At 48.8% G+C, this 17837-nt stretch overlaps 6 protein-coding genes across 6 annotated transcripts; 4 read left to right on the top strand and 2 right to left on the bottom strand.

Annotated features, from left to right (window-relative positions):
* Positions 1-98: 98 nt before the first annotated feature.
* N7477_009357 (uncharacterized protein) lies at positions 99-904 on the bottom strand (the record flags this gene model as incomplete). Its single annotated transcript, XM_056971018.1, has 4 exons — positions 99-628; positions 677-754; positions 802-820; positions 887-904. The coding sequence occupies 4 exons, from the start codon at positions 902-904 to the stop codon at positions 99-101; spliced, it is 645 nt and encodes a 214-aa protein (XP_056817997.1).
* A 726-nt stretch (positions 905-1630) lies between these two features.
* On the top strand, positions 1631-10039 carry N7477_009356 (type I polyketide synthase; the record flags this gene model as incomplete). The annotated part of the gene is made up of 14 exons (XM_056971017.1): positions 1631-2239; positions 2290-2638; positions 2690-2774; positions 2823-2982; positions 3029-3550; positions 3602-3722; positions 3776-3935; positions 3990-4989; positions 5045-6724; positions 6776-6837; positions 6893-6978; positions 7032-8791; positions 8846-9166; positions 9224-10039. The coding sequence occupies 14 exons, from the start codon at positions 1631-1633 to the stop codon at positions 10037-10039; spliced, it is 7731 nt and encodes a 2576-aa protein (XP_056817996.1).
* Positions 10040-10784: 745 nt separating this feature from the next.
* Positions 10785-12685, top strand: N7477_009355 (CTP synthase; the record flags this gene model as incomplete). Its single annotated transcript, XM_056971016.1, has 4 exons — positions 10785-10809; positions 10863-10998; positions 11060-12227; positions 12281-12685. 4 exons carry the CDS (start codon positions 10785-10787, stop codon positions 12683-12685), a joined length of 1734 nt encoding a protein of 577 aa, XP_056817995.1.
* Positions 12686-12961: 276 nt separating this feature from the next.
* On the bottom strand, positions 12962-14107 carry N7477_009354 (FAD dependent oxidoreductase; the record flags this gene model as incomplete). The annotated part of the gene is made up of 1 exon (XM_056971015.1): positions 12962-14107. One exon carries the CDS (start codon positions 14105-14107, stop codon positions 12962-12964), a length of 1146 nt encoding a protein of 381 aa, XP_056817994.1.
* A 1254-nt stretch (positions 14108-15361) lies between these two features.
* N7477_009353 (uncharacterized protein) lies at positions 15362-16130 on the top strand (the record flags this gene model as incomplete). The annotated part of the gene is made up of 3 exons (XM_056971014.1): positions 15362-15514; positions 15575-15682; positions 15744-16130. The coding sequence occupies 3 exons, from the start codon at positions 15362-15364 to the stop codon at positions 16128-16130; spliced, it is 648 nt and encodes a 215-aa protein (XP_056817993.1).
* A 1058-nt stretch (positions 16131-17188) lies between these two features.
* N7477_009352 (uncharacterized protein) lies at positions 17189-17791 on the top strand (the record flags this gene model as incomplete). Its single annotated transcript, XM_056971013.1, has 2 exons — positions 17189-17348; positions 17436-17791. 2 exons carry the CDS (start codon positions 17189-17191, stop codon positions 17789-17791), a joined length of 516 nt encoding a protein of 171 aa, XP_056817992.1.
* Between the last annotated feature and the right edge of the window lie 46 nt (positions 17792-17837).

The following is a 17837-nucleotide window of genomic DNA, read 5'->3' as shown; positions in this document are numbered from 1 at the left end:
TTCCAAATAACAGCGGGTCTACAGGTCTCGACAAGCGCCAAACAAAAATGATTGCGAACAAATGGATTGACTCGGTAAAGACATCATTACTTCTTTGATCATTCTACAGGCTCTGCTTGCGCTATCGCCCGATTGATCACCCGGGCCATCAGGATTACCGTATCGGACTTCGCCGGGATCTCATGCCCTCGCTCGTGGATAAACACTGATCGTTTATCGGCCACACATGAAGTACTGATGGCCTGAGCCAGCGCACAGGCTTTGTCCGCCGAACCCCAGATATGCGCAGTAGGCAGATCCAGAAGCCCTTCAAAGTCTTCAGGATTCAAGAAAACAAGTTGATCATTCGCTAGCGCGTTGCCATCGTACACTCTCCAGGGATTGGAAAAGAAAATCCCCACCTTGAAAGGGCATTGCTGCGAGCTGACCCATTTGGCCTCTCGCTGCTTGTTGATCATCCAACCAAGGATGATACTGGCACCTTGGCTGAATGCCATGACTCCATCGTAAGGACCCTCAGTTTCAATGTATCGCTCAATGTTTTTCATCGCGCCTATGCAAGAGGAGGCCGACTTTGGATCACAAATAGCGTAGGTTTGCTCCTCACCCATCGCAAGCTCATCTAGGTCTATCGTGATGTCAGTCCGCTCACCCAAGCATCTTCGGCTTTGCCTACCATGATCCATCTCCCATGGAACCGGCCCATTGACAAAGTCGTAGCTGTGGCCTTCACCAAGCTCATACCGCAAAGCAGCTGGACTCGTTAGCTATTTCTCATTTTTAAATGCTCAAGATTCTTACCTGTTTGCTGTTTGAAAATCTGTAAAGTGAAGCCCCCCCCCCCGCGATTAGTCAAGTATCGCCTAATATACTTCGGCAAACTCACACGAGCATTGCTTCCCATTCCATGCAAGCTGGGCGGTGACGGTCAGCAGATGAAATATGATCTCTGAAAGGTGACTTGCCACAAGAAACGCATCTCGACGAACGAATCTGGCAAAGAGACAGAAGGCCGACGAGAAGATAGTAAACCGGTGATTTCCAAGATCACAATGATTACCAGGTTAAGATATGGGCGGTACAATGCTTTCACTGGATTCGAATAGAGGGCTGCGGCTGAACTTGGAAAGAGAGGTGAGGAATGGACAACAAATGATACGCCATGGAGTTAAGCTGCATAGATTGCCGTCCCGTCAGATCATCTCTCACACGCCAATGCCAGGTGTCGAAACCTGTCACCAATAAAGGGCTGCACGTACATTTGTCATCTGCGGGCGCTACATCTCATGCAAATATGGCTTATGCAGATAGAATCCATTACGCCTCGTTCCAAGAATCCAGAATTGTCCATTGGGAAGACACGGCCCACATACCGTAATTCTTACCGACGGTCGTTTCGTGGCGGTAAATTACGTCCGAGTTATAATCGATTACCAGAGGTTTTCAGCCGATACTTGGGTGCCTAGTCTCGTACATGCAAGAAGCGACCTTTCTGGACCAAATCCATCGTGCGGCTCCCTAATTTTTAAGAAGAAGATAATACACGACGATTCATTTCGATTTCCCCATAAAATTCCATCTTTCCTCTTATACATTGTCGACTCGCGAATTCAGCCGAGCAATCACCACCATGATGGAATCAATTGAGAATTCACCCAAGCCACTAGCTATTGTCGGGCTATCATTTCGGCTTCCTGGTGATGCAGTGACCACGGAAGCCTTTTGGGAGATGATAATGTCGCGCCGGTGTGCTATGACAGAGTTTCCTCAGGACCGATTAAACATCGATGCCCATTACCGTCCAGTAACCGAGCGGCTGGATAGCCTGTCGATACGCGGCGGGCATTTTCTGAAAGATGACCTGAGTCGTTTCGATGCTCCTTTTTTCTCCATCACCGCTGCCGAGGCCGAGGCGATGGAGCCTCCTCAGCGGCTGCTGCTCGAGACGGCCTTTCACGCGCTGGAAAATGCCGGAATTCCAATGCAGCGCATCGCAAAATCAAAGACGGCGGTCTTCGCAGGATCATCAGGACATGACTGGATAATGATGAACTCTAAGGATCCTTTGAACATGCACAAGTACAATATTACAGGATTAACGTCGAACATGCTCGCAAACCGTGTCAGTTGGTTCTTTGATCTTACAGGTCCCAGCGCGACTGTCGACACGGCTTGTTCGAGCAGTTTGATGGCCGTTGATCTCGCTTGTCAGTCGATTTGGAGCGGTCAATCAACAATGGTAGGTGCAATATCGGAGATATTAGTATGAACTACACTAAACCGCGACAGGGACTTGCGATGGGTGTGAATCTCATGTTAGCTGCGGAGACAACCTTGATGATGGACAATCTTGGCCTTCTATCCGAGGAAAACCGTTGCTTTAGCTTTGATCAATCTGGGAACGGATATTCCCGTGGTGAAGGTGTGGGTGTTCTAGTTATCAAGACTTTGGAAGATGCTGTGCGGGATGGAGACACTGTTCGCGCTGTCATCAGAGCGTCTGCATCCAACCAGGATGGGAAAACCCCAGGAATTACACAACCCAGCCCCGATATGCAGGCATCGCTGATCCGGGAAACTTATCGTCAAGCCGGTCTCGACATGGGAAAGACGCGGTATTTTGAAGCGCACGGAACAGGTAAGAATCGCTGGATTTAACCAGCGTGGTACTTCGACTCACATCAGTAAGGAACCGCTATTGGAGATCCGATTGAGACCAAGGCCATTGGTTCTGTTTTCCGCTCATATCGTTCGCCGACCGAGCCCTTATTTATGTGCGCGCGCTGATCTCTTTAACCCAATGAAGCTAACATATTCCACAGAGGTTCCGTAAAATCAAACGTCGGTCATCTGGAAGGATGCAGTGGCATGGCCGGAATTATGAAAGTCATACTAGCTTTGGAAAAGGGGGTCATTCCGCCAAATAGCGAGAACCTACAGAACCTGAATCCCAGAATTGACGACGAATTCTGGAATCTCAAGGTAAGTAGAGCTGCGTTATCTAAATGGATGAACCTGACAGCTCCAGTTCCCCCAAGAAGCCTTCCCATGGCCTACAAGTGGACTCAGAAGAGCCTCCATTAGCTCCTTTGGATACGGAGGCTCCAACACGCATCTTGTCCTGGATGATGCGTATCACTCGCTTCGTCTCAACCAACTAGAAGGGAATCACAATACAGTGCTGCCGCTTGATCCCACACCTTGCAATGAAGATTGTGATTCTAATGGCACACGCCACCTACTTACAAATGGTGTTAGTGGAGTGGCCGAGCTTGACGCACCTAAACTTCTCGTTTGGTCCGCAGCCGATGAAGCAGGCATTCCTCGTGTTCAAGATATCTGGCGTTCATTCTTCTCAGCAAAAATCATCAACAATAGAAAAATTTTCCTACAAAATCTCGCTTATACCCTGGGTACGAGAAGGACGCACCTACCATGGAGAACATTTGCCGTCATGCGGCCTTCAGACGATCTGAGTACACTAGGAGACCGGTTTGGCCTACCTTGTCTGTCCCGTGATTCACCTAACCTTGCATTGATATTTTCTGGGGTGGGTACATCTCTTTCATGGCTTCATATCTTCTCACTGACACTCTCTTAGCAAGGTGCCCAATGGTATGCCATGGGACGCGAGTTACTTGACATATATCCAGTATTCCTTCAGTCCATCGAAGCAGCCGGAGAGTATCTTCAGTCTTTAGGATGCGAATGGAGCCCTGTGGGTACGTGACATGTGTCCAGGCTCCATGAAAATGGGTTTATTGACGTGTTGCAGATGAGTTTCGAAAATCTGAAGTTGAGTCAAATGTCAATCGTACCGAGTACAGCCAGATTCTGTGTACGATTCTACAGATTGCCTTGGTGGATCTCTTGCGTTTCTTCAACATAGTCCCCAAGGCAGTACTGGGTCATTCCTCTGGCGAGGTTGCAGCTGCGTAAGTAGGAGTCTCATCTTCCACTGGGAAGCTTTTTTGAATGATTCTTTCCAGATACTGCTCTGGGGCGATATCCAGACGCTCGGCCTGGAAGGTGTCATATTACCGGGGTAACTTGAGCAGTCGCCTGGAGAAATGCGCCGCGATCAAAGGCTCTATGCTCGCAGTAGCGCTTTCCGAAAATGATGTTGTGCCTTATATCGAAAGAGCTAGTCGCGACTTTGAGGTCCCTCGACTTGCCGTTGGATGCATTAACAGTCCTAAGAGTGTGACCATCTCTGGGCAAGAGGCTCAGCTCGATGCGCTGAAAGCTCACTTGGACAATGACAAGATTTTTGCTCGCAGACTCAAGGTCAATCTGGCGTATCATTCTTCCCAAATGAAGGAAATCGCTTCTGAGTACTTAGCAGCTCTGGGTGAGCTGGAAGGAGGCTGTTTATTCACCAGATCACGGCCAGGGATGGTTTCTTCAATCACCGGCGACTGGATTGACCCAGACGAGCCTTGTCAGGCATCTCACTGGGAACGCAATATGATTTCTCCTGTGCGGTTCTCCAAGGGTCTGTCAACTCTCTGTTCTGCATCTTCGGACCCTCAAAAGGTGCTGGATGGCAGCCATCGTAAAAAACTCAAAATTGATCATATCCTCGAGCTGGGGCCCCATTCCGTGCTGCAAGGTGCGTGCAAGGATATCCTGAAGGAAATGAACAAGGCATCGGCTGTCAAGTACTTGTCTTTGCTGGTGCGGAATCTTTCTGCCATTGATACTGTCTTCTCTGTCTTCGGTGCCCTGTATTCTGCTGGATATCCGATCAATCTCTCCTTGATGAATAAGGATGACCAGACCTGCAAGGCGCTAGCAGACTTGCCAGAGTATCCCTTCAGCCATGAGAAGTCATACTGGCACGAGAGCAGGATTAGCAAGAACCACCGCTTGCGGGATTTCCCCCGAAATGATCTTCTGGGGCTTCCTGATCCAAACCAAAACCTGTTGGAGGGCCGGTGGAGAAACATTATTCGCGTGTCAGAGATGCCATGGGTCCAAGATCACAAGGTGAGGTCGCACTTGTGAGCATCCAAAATCAAATAGACCACTAATCAGCCAACAGATCAATGGAACGATCCTCTACCCGGGCGCAGGAATGCTGGTGATGGCCATCGAGGCATCTAAGCAGATGGCAGACAATGGGAGGTCAATCTCTGGTTTTAATCTACAGGACGTGACATTCCGGGCGGCGATTCGCATTCCGTTAAGCGCACAGGGTATTGAGACCAGCTTCCATCTACGCCCGGCCGGAAACATGCAGTCCAACCGATCAGGATGGTTTGATTTCAAAGTCTGTACTTTGGAACACGAGACATGGACGGAGAACTGCACAGGTTCTATCCAGGTTGTCTATGGCGACAAAGAAGAAGATTTAGACAAGACGGTTGCGGTGGAACTCCAGAAAGCTCAAGTGAAGGCGCATGCGGATGCCTTGACAGCTTGCAGCTCAAAAATGAGTGGTGAGGAGATGTACAACACATTGTCAAAATCAGGATATGGCTATGGTACAGCATTTCAGCTGGTATCAGAGTTGTCCCGAAGTGATCTTGGTTCAGACGTGACGGCCGTCATCCGGAATTTCTCTGCTTCCTCGGGAGATACGATTCATCCAACCACCTTGGATTGTATTTTTCAAACATCTATCTGGGTCGCGGTCCCCTCGGACAAGGATGAAATTCCTACGGCTGTTCCTACTCACATCGACAGGTTGTGGGTGGATAGCCAAGCGACAGTCTGCCAGGAATTCATCACATACAGCTCATATGTGGAAGTGTCGCAGTTTCTTGGCCCTGCTACCAGTATCGTGGCACTCGATGAGAATCAACAAAAGACTATGGTTTCTATCCAAGGCCTTCGGATGAATATCGTCAGCACAACTGATGTGATCGTTAGTACTGAGGATTCTGTTGATAGTCTCTGCCATCAGGTTCAGTGGAAGCCAGACCTGAATCTCCTGAGTGACGTTGAAGTCACCCGGCTGTGCAAGGTGGAATCCACCAGTAGTTCTGGATACGATAGCCTTGACTGTGACTTGGATTTTCTCATTGCAGCGCGACTAACGGAAACCCTTGCTCATCTGTCAGAGAACGGGAAACAAGCTTCTCAAAAACATCTAAAAAAGTACCATAACTGGCTGATCAACCGTCAGAAGCTGCTCAGGGATGGCCAGCTTACAATCGCTATTGATGGATGGAGAGATCACCTAGCTGATCCTGTCTATGTTCGAAAAGTGGAGTCTCGTGTTCAAGAAACAAAAAAAGGTTACCTCTATGCCTTTGTTGCCCAGAATCTGACCAAGCTCGTAGCCGGTGAGCTGGACCCCTCAAAATACTTACGGAGCGGAGATATGTTGAACGAAGCCTATAATGAGACTGTGAGTTGTTTTTCTCCTGTGTCGCCTCGATCTCCGCTTATAGACCAGGTCAATCAATCCAATGGTCTCCGTGGATTGGTCAGATATCTCGATCTGTTCTCTCATCGCCATCCGAAGATGACGATACTGGAGATCGGAGGTGGTTTAGGCTCAGTGACAGAGCTTCTCATAGAAGCTTTGGACAATTGCAAAGACACTTCACGCTTTGTGCGACTAGATTACACCGACCCATCGCCAGGAAATGTCACGAAAACGCAAACGAAATTTGCCGAAGTGAAGGAGATGAGCTTCAAAGTCTTGGATATCAGTCAAGATCCTCAAAGTCAAGGATTTGAACGTGGCACATACGACATGATTGTGGCTCCGATGGTATGCCCGCTTCTTGCTTTGATTGAACTTGATTCCTGATATCTCTGCCAGATCACTCGTGAGCCTTCCACTCTTGAAACGATACTGCAAAATGCACGAAAGCTTCTGAAGTCGTAAGTGACGAACCACTTCTCGTGCTGATCTTTTCATCACTTACCTACCTTTCAGTGATGGTAAACTCGTTTTTTATGACGAAGCTACACCAGATGATCGCTCAACCTTCGTGTTCGGCTTATTAGAGCAATGGTGGCAAGGTGAGTCGGTGACTTGATCCGTAAAGTCTATGCAAATGAGACTAAGTGCGCAGATTCGGAATCAGGTTGCCAATCAGGGCGTTCTGTTGATGAGAGTCAATGGGATGAGCTCTTAAAACACGTCGGATACTCTGGGGTTGATATCACGCTACCAGACTCTAACAACGAAAGTTCGGAATGCAGACTGATAGTATCTACTGCCGTCGAAAATGAGAAACGCCCTTCAGTTTCGGCGATTGAGGTTATTTACGATCCGATCGAGGCCGATCAAATCGTTCAGGCAAGTTCAATTGCTGAACAATGCGAGTTCCTTGACTGCGCTCCTGTGCGTGTGGTTTCTCTTAAAGAGGCACTCGAAGGCCAAACAAGCGACAGCACCCTCCGTGTCTTCATTGTCGAGCTTCAACGTCCGGTGTTGGCGGACATCCAGAAAGAGATGTTCGAACAAATTCAAAACATTCTCTCCTCTACCTTGCATGGGCTGTGGATCACCCTGGGAGGAGGAATATGGCCCGCTAAGCCACATCACCATCTAGCTGAGGGCTTACTTCGCGTCTTGATGGAAGAAGATGGGCGGCGTAAGCTGCACCTTCTCTCCCTCGAGTCTGTAGAGGACTTGACCGAAACATCGCAGCGAATTGGAAAATTTGTCCAATTCCTAAGTTCTGGAGCAGCCAAAGATGCGGACACAGAATACCTTGAGCAGGATGGTATTCTTCACATTCCTCGAGTAGTCACTCCCTGCAAGCTCAATGGGGTCATGTCACAAAAAGCAAGCAAGGAACAGCAAAAAGTCCAGGAGTTTGACTGTGAAGTGCCGCTGCAACTAGATGCCACCTCTCCAGGCCTAATCAGTGGGTTCAACTTTATAGAGGATTCCTCTGCATACCAGCCTTTGCGGGCGAATGAGATTGAGGTCAAGGTCAAGTGCGCTGGAGTCAACTTTCGTGATGTCCTGATCGCAGTTGGCCAATTGAAGGCGACTCACACCGGATCCGAGTGCTCAGGTATCGTCAGTCGGATAGGTAGCGCCGTCTCAAAATTCCAAGTTGGAGAATCAGTTGCTGCACTCGGAGATGGCTGCTTCGCGACTTCAATCCGCGTCCAAGAAAATGGACCCATTGTGAAGATTCCTGTAGGTATCTCCTTTGAAGAGGCAGCGGCCTTGCCTGTGAACTACGCCACTGCGTATGTAGCGTTGCACAATGTTGCGCGCATTCAACCTGGAGAGTCTGTCTTGATACACTCAGGTACTGGTGGCACCGGCCAAGCAGCGATTCAGATCGCGAAAAATGTCGGTGCAACTATTTTTGCGACCGTGGGCTCTCAAAGCAAGAAGCAATTTCTCATGGACACCTATGAGATTCCTGAATCGCATATCTTTTCCAGTCGGTCGACTTTGTTTGCGCATGCTATCAAGCACCGCACAGGCAACAAAGGCGTCGATGTCATTCTGAACTCGCTGGCCGGAGAAAGTCTGCTTGCATCCTGGGAGTGCATGGCGCCCTACGGCAGATTTCTCGAAATTGGCAAAAGGGACATCCTGTCAAACCAGGGTCTCCCTATGGCACAGTTTCTTCGGAATGTGACATTTAGCGGTGTTGATCTTGCTGCCATGTCAGTCGAGCGGCCTGAAGTGTGTGTCGCCGCTTTGGAAGAGGTCTTCGCCTTGGTACAAGAAGGGAAGCTGCACCCGTCTCAGCCCATCCATCGGCATGGAGTGGGCGAGATAGAGAAAGCTTTTCGTGTCTTGCAAGGCGGACAGCATGTGGGTAAAATGATATTGGACATGCGTCCGCATGATCAAGTGACGGTGAGCTTCTTTCTGAAAATCTGCTGTTGTGTCTCTAATTCAATTCTTGCGTAGACTGTGTTGAGAACGAAACCAACCTACATCTTGGATCCCAATGCAACATTTGTCGTTTGTGGAGGATTAGGTGGACTGGGAAGCAACATCGTCAACTGGTTAGCGGATCGAGGCGCTCGCCATCTCCTGCTTCTGTCACGTTCAGGCGGCGAGGGAGAGAAGAGCCGTGTCCTGATCGACTCTTTAAAGGGGAAAGGTATAGATGTGGTAGCTCCCGCATGTGACGTGTCGGACGGAACGCTACTGCAGCATGTCCTCCACGAGTATACATCCCAGATGCCTCCCATCAAAGGATGCATCCAAGCCGCGATGGTGTTGCGGGTAAGCTTCCCTTGATTTATGATGTCTATTAGCACAGGGCTAGGGCTGATATTATAGGATGCGCTCTTTGAAAATATATCTCACCATTCATGGCATGAATCGATTTCACCCAAGGTTCAAGGCTCCTGGAATCTTCACAGACATCTGCCTCATGGGATGGACTTCTTCATCATGCTACCATCCATCTCTGGCCTTGTGGGAACGATTGGGCAGGCCAATTATGCCGCTGGAAACACCTTCCAAGATGCATTGGCTCGTCATCGAGTAGGATTGGGCGAAAAAGCCACCGCTCTCGACTTAGGCGTATTTGATTTTGCGGGCGCTGTTGCTGAGGATGCACAGCTGCGTGACATACTGATCGCCAACATGGGTCTGGAACCGGTGACTGAATCTCAACTCCATGCCCTGTTGGACTATTACTGCGACCCTCGCGTTACCCTACAAAGCATCTCGGATTGCCAGGTCACAGTGGGTCTATCACCACGCGCAACGCAGGCACCGTGGCTGAGGAAGCCAATGTTCCGACAACTCACGGCCCACGGAGTAGTCAGTGGCAGTCATGGCGCATCCAGCTCAGTCAGTGCTTCAATTCAACGGGCCGAGTCTCTGGCTAGCGCTACGACGTTTGTCACGGAAGCTATTGCGCAGAAGCTATCCCAAGCTCTGTCGATCGCTGTTGGGGATATCGATTCCAATAAGCCATTGCATCAGTATGGAGTAGATTCGCTTGTTGCGGTGGAACTACGGAGCTGGTTTGCGAAGGAATTGCAATCAGAGATGGCCGTATTTGACATTTTGGGGGGTGCAACTTTGACATCAATCGCTCAGCTGGCTACGAGCAAGAGCAAGCTATGCAAAGAATCTTGGTCTTAGTGGTCTACCTAATAATCAAAGCTGCAAATTTATTCTGATCTCGGTATTATTTTTCAAGATCCGTTTCTCTCAATAATTTCATACTCTTCTTTTAATGAAAGCCCCTGATAGAAGATCGTATACGAATTGGTGATATTCCAATTTGATTACCGGCTCGAATCATCACATAGCACACAGCTTGTCGAAGTCGACGTCGCCTGCCAGTTGCAAGTCTCCGCTTAGGGCAGACAGAAGGTTGCATATTTAGTCTTATCAATATGGAAGTACGTTGCAGCAACATCATTCTCGTCTGGAAAAAAAGAGTGTAAGCAACTTTCAACAACACGACCGTGGCGGCATCGAATTCGCTTTTCATCCGCATGATAATAATTCAATACCCTGTTCGTGCGTACGACCTTGAAATACTTCATGTACCTAAACTCGGCATAGTATGGTGGGGCTGCCCATTATTGCCTTATCGGTACATTTCAATTTACGCGCGAAACATTTCTCAGTATTCTGATCATCGTGTTTGAACTGTGATTGACCCTGAAACAGGTGCATGGATTTTTTTCTTTGAGCCCAGAGTATTTAAAGGACACGAGATATTCATAGCTTTGGATACATGAAGATTAGTTCGAGCTGGGAACCGCGATAACTCTGGGGTCGCCGAATCAGGCTTAGCGTGCGGCGCGACTTTTTTTCTCCGCCGCATTTCTTTTTTTCTGCCGCGATCTTCTGCAGTTCGTAGATCAATCGCGCGACAATGAAGTACGTCTTGGTCTCTGGTGGTAAGTTCGGAAATGTCGCTCGGTCTTCAATTGTACCACTGACTCGTGTACAGGTGTCATCTCCGGTGTTGGCAAGGGCATTATCGCCTCCAGCACTGGTCTGCTCCTCAAGACCACCGGTCTCACCGTCACCAGCATTAAGATTGATCCCTACATCAACATCGATGCGGGTACCATGTCGCCAATTGAGTAAGTCTGAAGTGCTCTCAGTGTCCGGAATCCGTATCAGATACTAATGGGCGATTCTTAGGCACGGTGAGGTCTACGTGACGGACGATGGCGGCGAAATGGATCTCGATCTTGGCAATTATGAGCGATACCTCCTCACTACCCTTACTCGGGACCACAACATCACCACAGGCAAGATCTATAAGTCAGTTATCGAGCGTGAGCGTATCGGCCACTACCTCGGCAAGACCGTTCAGGTTGTTCCCCACATCACCAACGCTATCCAGGAATGGATTGAGCGCGTTGCCAAGATCCCCGTTGACGAATCTGGCGCCGAGCCCGACGTGTGTATCATTGAGTTGGGTGGAACCGTTGGAGATATTGAGAGCGCGCCTTTCATTCACGCTATCAGCCAGCTACAGCGACGCGCTGGCAAGGGCAACTTCGTTCAGATCCACGTCTCCTACGTGCCTGTGATCCATGGTGAGCAGAAGACCAAGCCCACCCAACGTGCCATCAGCGACGTTCGAAGCGCTGGTCTCAATCCAGACCTGATTGCGTGTCGCTGCGAGCGCCCGCTCGAGGATGGGACCATTCAGAAGATTGCGAACATGTGCTCCATGGACCCCGAGCAAGTTATCGCAGTCCACGATGTCGCAACTACGTACCACGTGCCTATCCTACTTGAGAAGCAGAAGCTCATCAAGACCATTGGCGAACACCTCGGTCTCGCATCTGTTCAAAGACCCGCCAAGCTGATCGAGCAAGGTAGTCGCATGTGGAAGGACTGGGTCGAGCTTGCCCGTGGCCAGGATCACCTTCACGATACTGTCTCAATTGCGCTGGTTGGCAAGTACACTGCTCTCAAGGATGCTTACATCAGTGTGTCCAAGGCACTCGAGCACGCTTCAATGTACTGCCACAAGAAGGTCGAGGTCATCTGGGTCGACTCATCCCATCTCGAGGACGAGGTTCTGCAGTCTAACCCGGCCGACTTCCACAAGGCCTGGCACGCCATTTGTACCGCAGCTGGTGTTCTCGTCCCTGGTGCCTTCGGTACCAGAGCTACCACCGGTATGATCAAGGCTATCGAGTGGGCCCGTACCAAGAAGGTCCCCTTCCTGGGTGTTTGCCTCGGCATGCAGCTTGCCGTCATTGAATATGCTCGTAACGTGGCTGGTATCAAGGATGCTGGAAGCGAGGAGTTGCACCCCCACGCGGAGAATCACGCTATTATCTACATGCCTGAGGTATGTCAACCACTTTCCCAAATATACGCTTGATACTAACCAATTTTTTCCAGGTCAACAAGGATCAAATGGGCGGCACTATGCGTCTGGGAAAGCACCTCTCCATCTTCCAAAGGGGCACCGAGTGGTCCCGCCTTCGGGCGCTGTACGGTCCCAACGTCTCCCAAATCTCCGAGCGCCACCGTCACCGCTACGAGGTTAACCCCGAGATGGTCGAAGACCTCGAGAAGGCCGGTCTGTCCTTCATCGGAAAGGACGAGAAGGGCGAGCGTATGGAGATCATTGAGATCAAGGATCACCCCTGGTTCGTGGGTGTGCAGTTCCACCCCGAATACCTAAGTCGTGTCTTAGCTCCCAGCAAGGCATTCCTTGGTTTCTTCGCTGCGGCTGCGGGCTCCTTAGATGAGGTTACGAAGGCTGTTGTTGAGGGTCAGCGTAGTGTTTTATTGATGAACTAGACTCCGTTCCGGTTGGGAAAAATTGCTCAAGTGCTGGGTGATAGATGCTCTGCGGTTGACGTTATGATTTAACGAGTAATAGCAAATAGAATTATGTGAATATTCTCAAATTCCCAAGTAAATCTTGTGAAAACGACTCTCTTTTGGTTATATTGTTAGACTCCTCACATTGACGGGTCTGAAGAGGGCATCAATTTACGCGCTAAAATAGCTAAATCTCATTCATCAAAGCAACTGACAAATAAGAATCGGCCATGACAAGCGTTACGCAAAGACTCAAAGCTTACTGGTTCCACTCGAGTCCTTGGGGATTCCGAACTTGGAGATATCCTCCTTGGTCTCCCCATCAACCGCCAGTTCCGCAAGAGCGCGTCCAAAAGCAGGTGCAAATTTGAACGCATGTGCGGCACCAAGTCCCACAATAACATCCCGGTTCTTTTCCAACGGACTAATTATGAATCGGCGCTCCGGTGTAATGGTATACTGGCAGGTGATAGTACGAAGAGGCTGGCGACCCCGGTCAGGCATTAACTCCTGAAGGAAGCTACATAACTCCTGCAATAACTCTGTGGAATGCACAAAGGTCCTGTTCTCAGGAGTCATGAGATTCATCGCCTGGTCGTGCGCCGCTTTGATAGTTGGCTCGCCATAAGTCGGGAATCCATAGTAAGTCTGCGGTCCGCCCCAGATCCATACCGGGAACTTCTCTTGTCCAAAGGCAGAGGGGTCTGTTGGCTTGAAGTAGGTGATTTGCTCTTGCATTACCTTGAGTGGAATGTGCACGCCGAGCGGTGCGAGGAGCTTATTTGTCCAAGCGTCGGTTGTAAGAATCACCTTCTTTGCATGGAAGGTTCCTTTTGATGTCTCGATCACGACACCCCCTGAGACTTGGGGAGTGATCCGATCCACAGGAGTATTATCCTTCAGAGTGGCACCCTTTGAGCGTGCGAGGTACTGCATTGCCATTACTGTTTTCGCGGCGTGGACAATGCCGCTGTCCGGGTCATACACCGTGTCGACAGACTCTGGGACGTTGAATTGAGGCCATCGCCTTTTCACCTCCTTGTGGTCCAGAACCTCGTGTGAAACATCATTCTGCCCGAGAGCTTTCACATAGCTCTCAAGAGGATATGGAGCATCTTTGGGAAGGAAGAAAAGGCCCCCGGTCGTGGTCAACAGCTTTTGACCAGTGAGCTTCTCCAGCTCAGCCCAGTCCTTATAGGCAGATTTGACGAGCTTCACATTCTCCGGCTCGGAATTCGATTTTCTGACGATGCGCGATGTGTCGTGCGATGCGCCCTGGACGTGTCCGAATTCAAATTGCTCCAGGCCGAGGACTTTGGCGCCTTTGAGGGCCGCTTGGTAGCTTGCTGCACTTCCCAGAACACCGAGTCCTACTACCGCGACATCATATTGATCCATTGTCCTTGTGCTTGGAATTAATCTCCGGAATTTGGAGCTGTGGATTATGAGATTCTGACTGAGATGGCCCGAGATGAGGCGAGAGCTGGTTTATAAATCCCGTTGCTTTGATGGCTTGCATGATATCTTTGACGGGATGCGGCCCGCTCACGTGGTGGTATGACGGGGCTGTAAAGATACCAGGAGCTCCATGGTTTTTGGAAGGGAACATTCCTCATATTGAGGCTGGGATCCACTGGATTGAATATCCCAAGTCGGACATTGTATCCCGTTAGCCGTGCGAGGTGCCCACCAACCCCACGCCATTATACCACCTTGACGTACATTGATAAGATTTGCCTACTATGCAGTCATTCTCGGAATTGGCTTTGCCGATCAACATGCAATTACTCTTGTCTGGCCCTAACAGCATTAATTTAACGCAGAGATTAATCATTTAACGGGCCACGTTAAATTGAGGGGCACCAGAGGATGTCCATGATATCGTATCTCGCGACGCTGAACACGCGATACGTTAAAAGTCTTTGGTAGAAGTTTCATCGACAGCTTGTTCTACAATTGCGATTATACTTCGTCCGTGATTACATTCTATTAAACTTGTCAACGCTCGAGAAATAGTGACAGGAACCAGAAAGAAAGTCGGATCTACGTTTAATAGCGAATCGGGTTTGCTGATAGGTTCGAGAGGTGAACAAAAGGCGTGGGAGGCGAGAGGGCGGGTCGAGGAGCATGATGGCCACTTGCGAAGGATCCATTTAGTACTTCGGAGGATCTAACCCGGGATCTCGGAGGAACTCCCACAGAGCAGAGAGACAGAGCCAAGCTGGTCAAAAGCGGTGAAGAGCTAAAGGGACGATGGCAGTAAGAATGTTCGATACCGAGTGCTTCCTGGACCCAAGGCATCCACTGCTGAAACATCGCTGAAGAACTCTTCATACTATAGTTGAACAAGATTCATCTCAGGTACCATGCAATGATTTGGTTAGTTCTTTAGAGTTTCATGTGGACTCTTTTATCGGCATTGACGGGCAAGTAGATTGATTACTTGTGAGTGTTTTATATTTCTTGGTATGTCGGCAGGCTCTTGGCAGAACCTAAAATGAGTCTAATCCGGGGGTTCTGCCATACATCGGGACACTGACAGTCTTGATGTCATCTAACTATCGGCAATCATGAGTATGGTCGAATGTTTCAAAGCCTTCCGGAACTTATGTTGCAATCCACCGCCCGTTATCTCAATATGGATATGGGATAATGCAGCCACTGAAAGGCCGCAGTGAGGCCCTCTTCATTATCTCGTGCATCTTCCTGGTGGTACCCCTGCTTTTTGTGGCTCTTCGATGCTTTACACGGTCGAAAATCATCAAATATATTGGATGGGATGATTGGACTATGGTCATAGCTATGGTGAGTCAAGCCATCCAATAACGGTATACAAAATTCTCTAATATACTTCGAATCTATTAGATACTTCAATCCTGGTTCACAGTTTGCGAAATGATTGCAAGTCTGTATGGTCTTGGAAGAGATGAACAGGATTTCACAGTCCTGGCCAATATTGACACAGCTATTATGGTAGAACCATCTCTTCCCAACTCATTGACCTGAAATCCATCTAATACCAATGACTGTGCAGTGGTGGTGGCTAGGTCAAACTGCCTACCTTTGGGGCGCTGCATTTGCGAGAACTTCTTTAGTTCTCTCACTTCTCAGTCTCACAATTCATCGTCGACGCCGCTTTATCCTCTATGCGGTGGTGTCATTTTCATGGATGATCAGTATCGGGTTGTGGTTGCTGTTCATTCTTGCATGCAGGCCTACCTCGCAGTTCTGGGAACAGACTAATCCGAACGCATGTCTCCAACCATCCCAGTTGGTGATTGCAGCCTATGTGCAAAGTATAGTGGCTTCAATATGTGACTTTACGCTAGGTGCTTACCCAATACCCCTTATTTGGGGCTTGCAAATGAGTATGCGAACAAAGGCTCTCCTGGGGCTGACGTTATGCATAGGATTTTTGTGAGTCTTGCAACTTCATTTGAGGTCTTGTCTAAGTCATGCTATAGTGAACTGACACCGAGAAAAAAAAAAGTGCAGGTTCCGCACAATTGGTGCGGATTCCATTCATTCCCTTTGCCTTTCAAAATCTCACCTGTCAGTTTGCTCTTATTCCGCTGCGGAATACAGCATCTTCGAGGCCCTCGCTTATTAACATTTCTTTCATAGACGATGTCTGGAAAGCCACCATTTGTTTGGTTATTGAGTTAGGCTTAGGTCTCATAGCAATAAGTCTGATAACTCTGCGCCCTCTACTTCGTTGGGTGGCCTCATAGACAATGTCACTTATCTAGATTCCGAGAATCTCTCGATGTTGATAAAGTGAACTAATCACGATATGATTCGAACTTCTAAGGTATACAGTAATAAAGCGTTGTAAAGGCTTGGATAAGTTTGTGATTTGGCGACGATCATGCAGCATTTGTAGAAATACCACTGTAGATCTCACGAGATATTTCAACATATGTACTAATTTAGATGAACTCAAATATACGCTTGACCCCGGAGAGATACCTTTGGAGGGCCGTGGTGAGCAACCCCTACGAGTAAGTCACATTGATGAAAAGCGCTATTTGTAGAAGGGCTGTTAAGCTGTTACGCTATCGAGATGCTTGTCTCAAGTTGGTAGAGCAATAAATTTTGCAAGTAGTAATATAGAACTACTTATGGAGAAAAAAAATGTACATGAGATGAATGTTCCTAAATATTCCGGCCATCTTCCATGATGTATCCTTTCGGAAAGAGATCTATAGTCACGGCCACTTTAAACTACCGCCAGTTTCCATCCATCTATATTTGTCACATGTGGGAGTACTGTTGAATTCTGATAGAAACGATAAATTTGCCTCCATCACGGGTTAAAGGTCATGATGTCATCGACAACAAATTGGCTTTACAACCACGTTAACACGACACTTTCCTAGCCGAAGTTAAATTTCTCGCCGCCGAAACATAGTGAAGATTCTTCTAAACTTCAATTAAATTTACCCCGGACTTGAAATTGGGGACATGCTGTTCTGAAACATGACCAACGCGAACGTATCAACGGACCCGACTTTCCTAGCGGACGAGACACTGCACGAAGCATATGAGCTCGAGATTGCCGATAAGAACGGCAAGCCAGTGCGATTCGGTGAGCTCGTTGCTGGAAAAGGAGATTCTGTGACTACTATTGTCATTTTTAGTAAGTTCGTCACCCAGCTATTTCGAGATACAGCCGGAAGAGTAATAAACTGTTGGGTGCAAAAACTAACCTTCTTTGCCCTTGTAGTCCGCCACTTCTTTTGCATGTACGACCAAGACTATGTCCGCACTTTATCTGGTAAGATTACACAAAGGCTGCTCGACACTATCCCGCACCACGCCAAACCAGCCCAGGTCATCATCATCGGTTGCGGTGACCATACGTTAATCGGCCCATACATCGAGGAGACTGCCGATATGTTCCCTCTATACTCTGACCCCTCGGCGAAGATATACGAGACATTGGAAATGAAACGGACTTGGACCGGGTTCACTGAGCCGCCACCATACTCGAGCTTATCTTTTCCTAGTGCCTTCTTCAGAGATATGAAACAGAGATGGAAAAAGGGGTGGAGCGCATTGATGGGTGGTCCTACCAATTAGCAGGGGGGCGAGTGGATTTTTCAAGGGGGAGATTGAAGTATGCGCA

This window comes from Penicillium maclennaniae, assembly GCF_028827695.1.
Source record: "Penicillium maclennaniae strain IBT 15551 chromosome Unknown utg000008l:1.0-3552695.0:1.0-3555053.0, whole genome shotgun sequence".
Classification (NCBI taxonomy): Eukaryota; Fungi; Ascomycota; class Eurotiomycetes; order Eurotiales; family Aspergillaceae; genus Penicillium; species Penicillium maclennaniae.
This window is presented reverse-complemented; position numbering and strand designations above follow the sequence as displayed.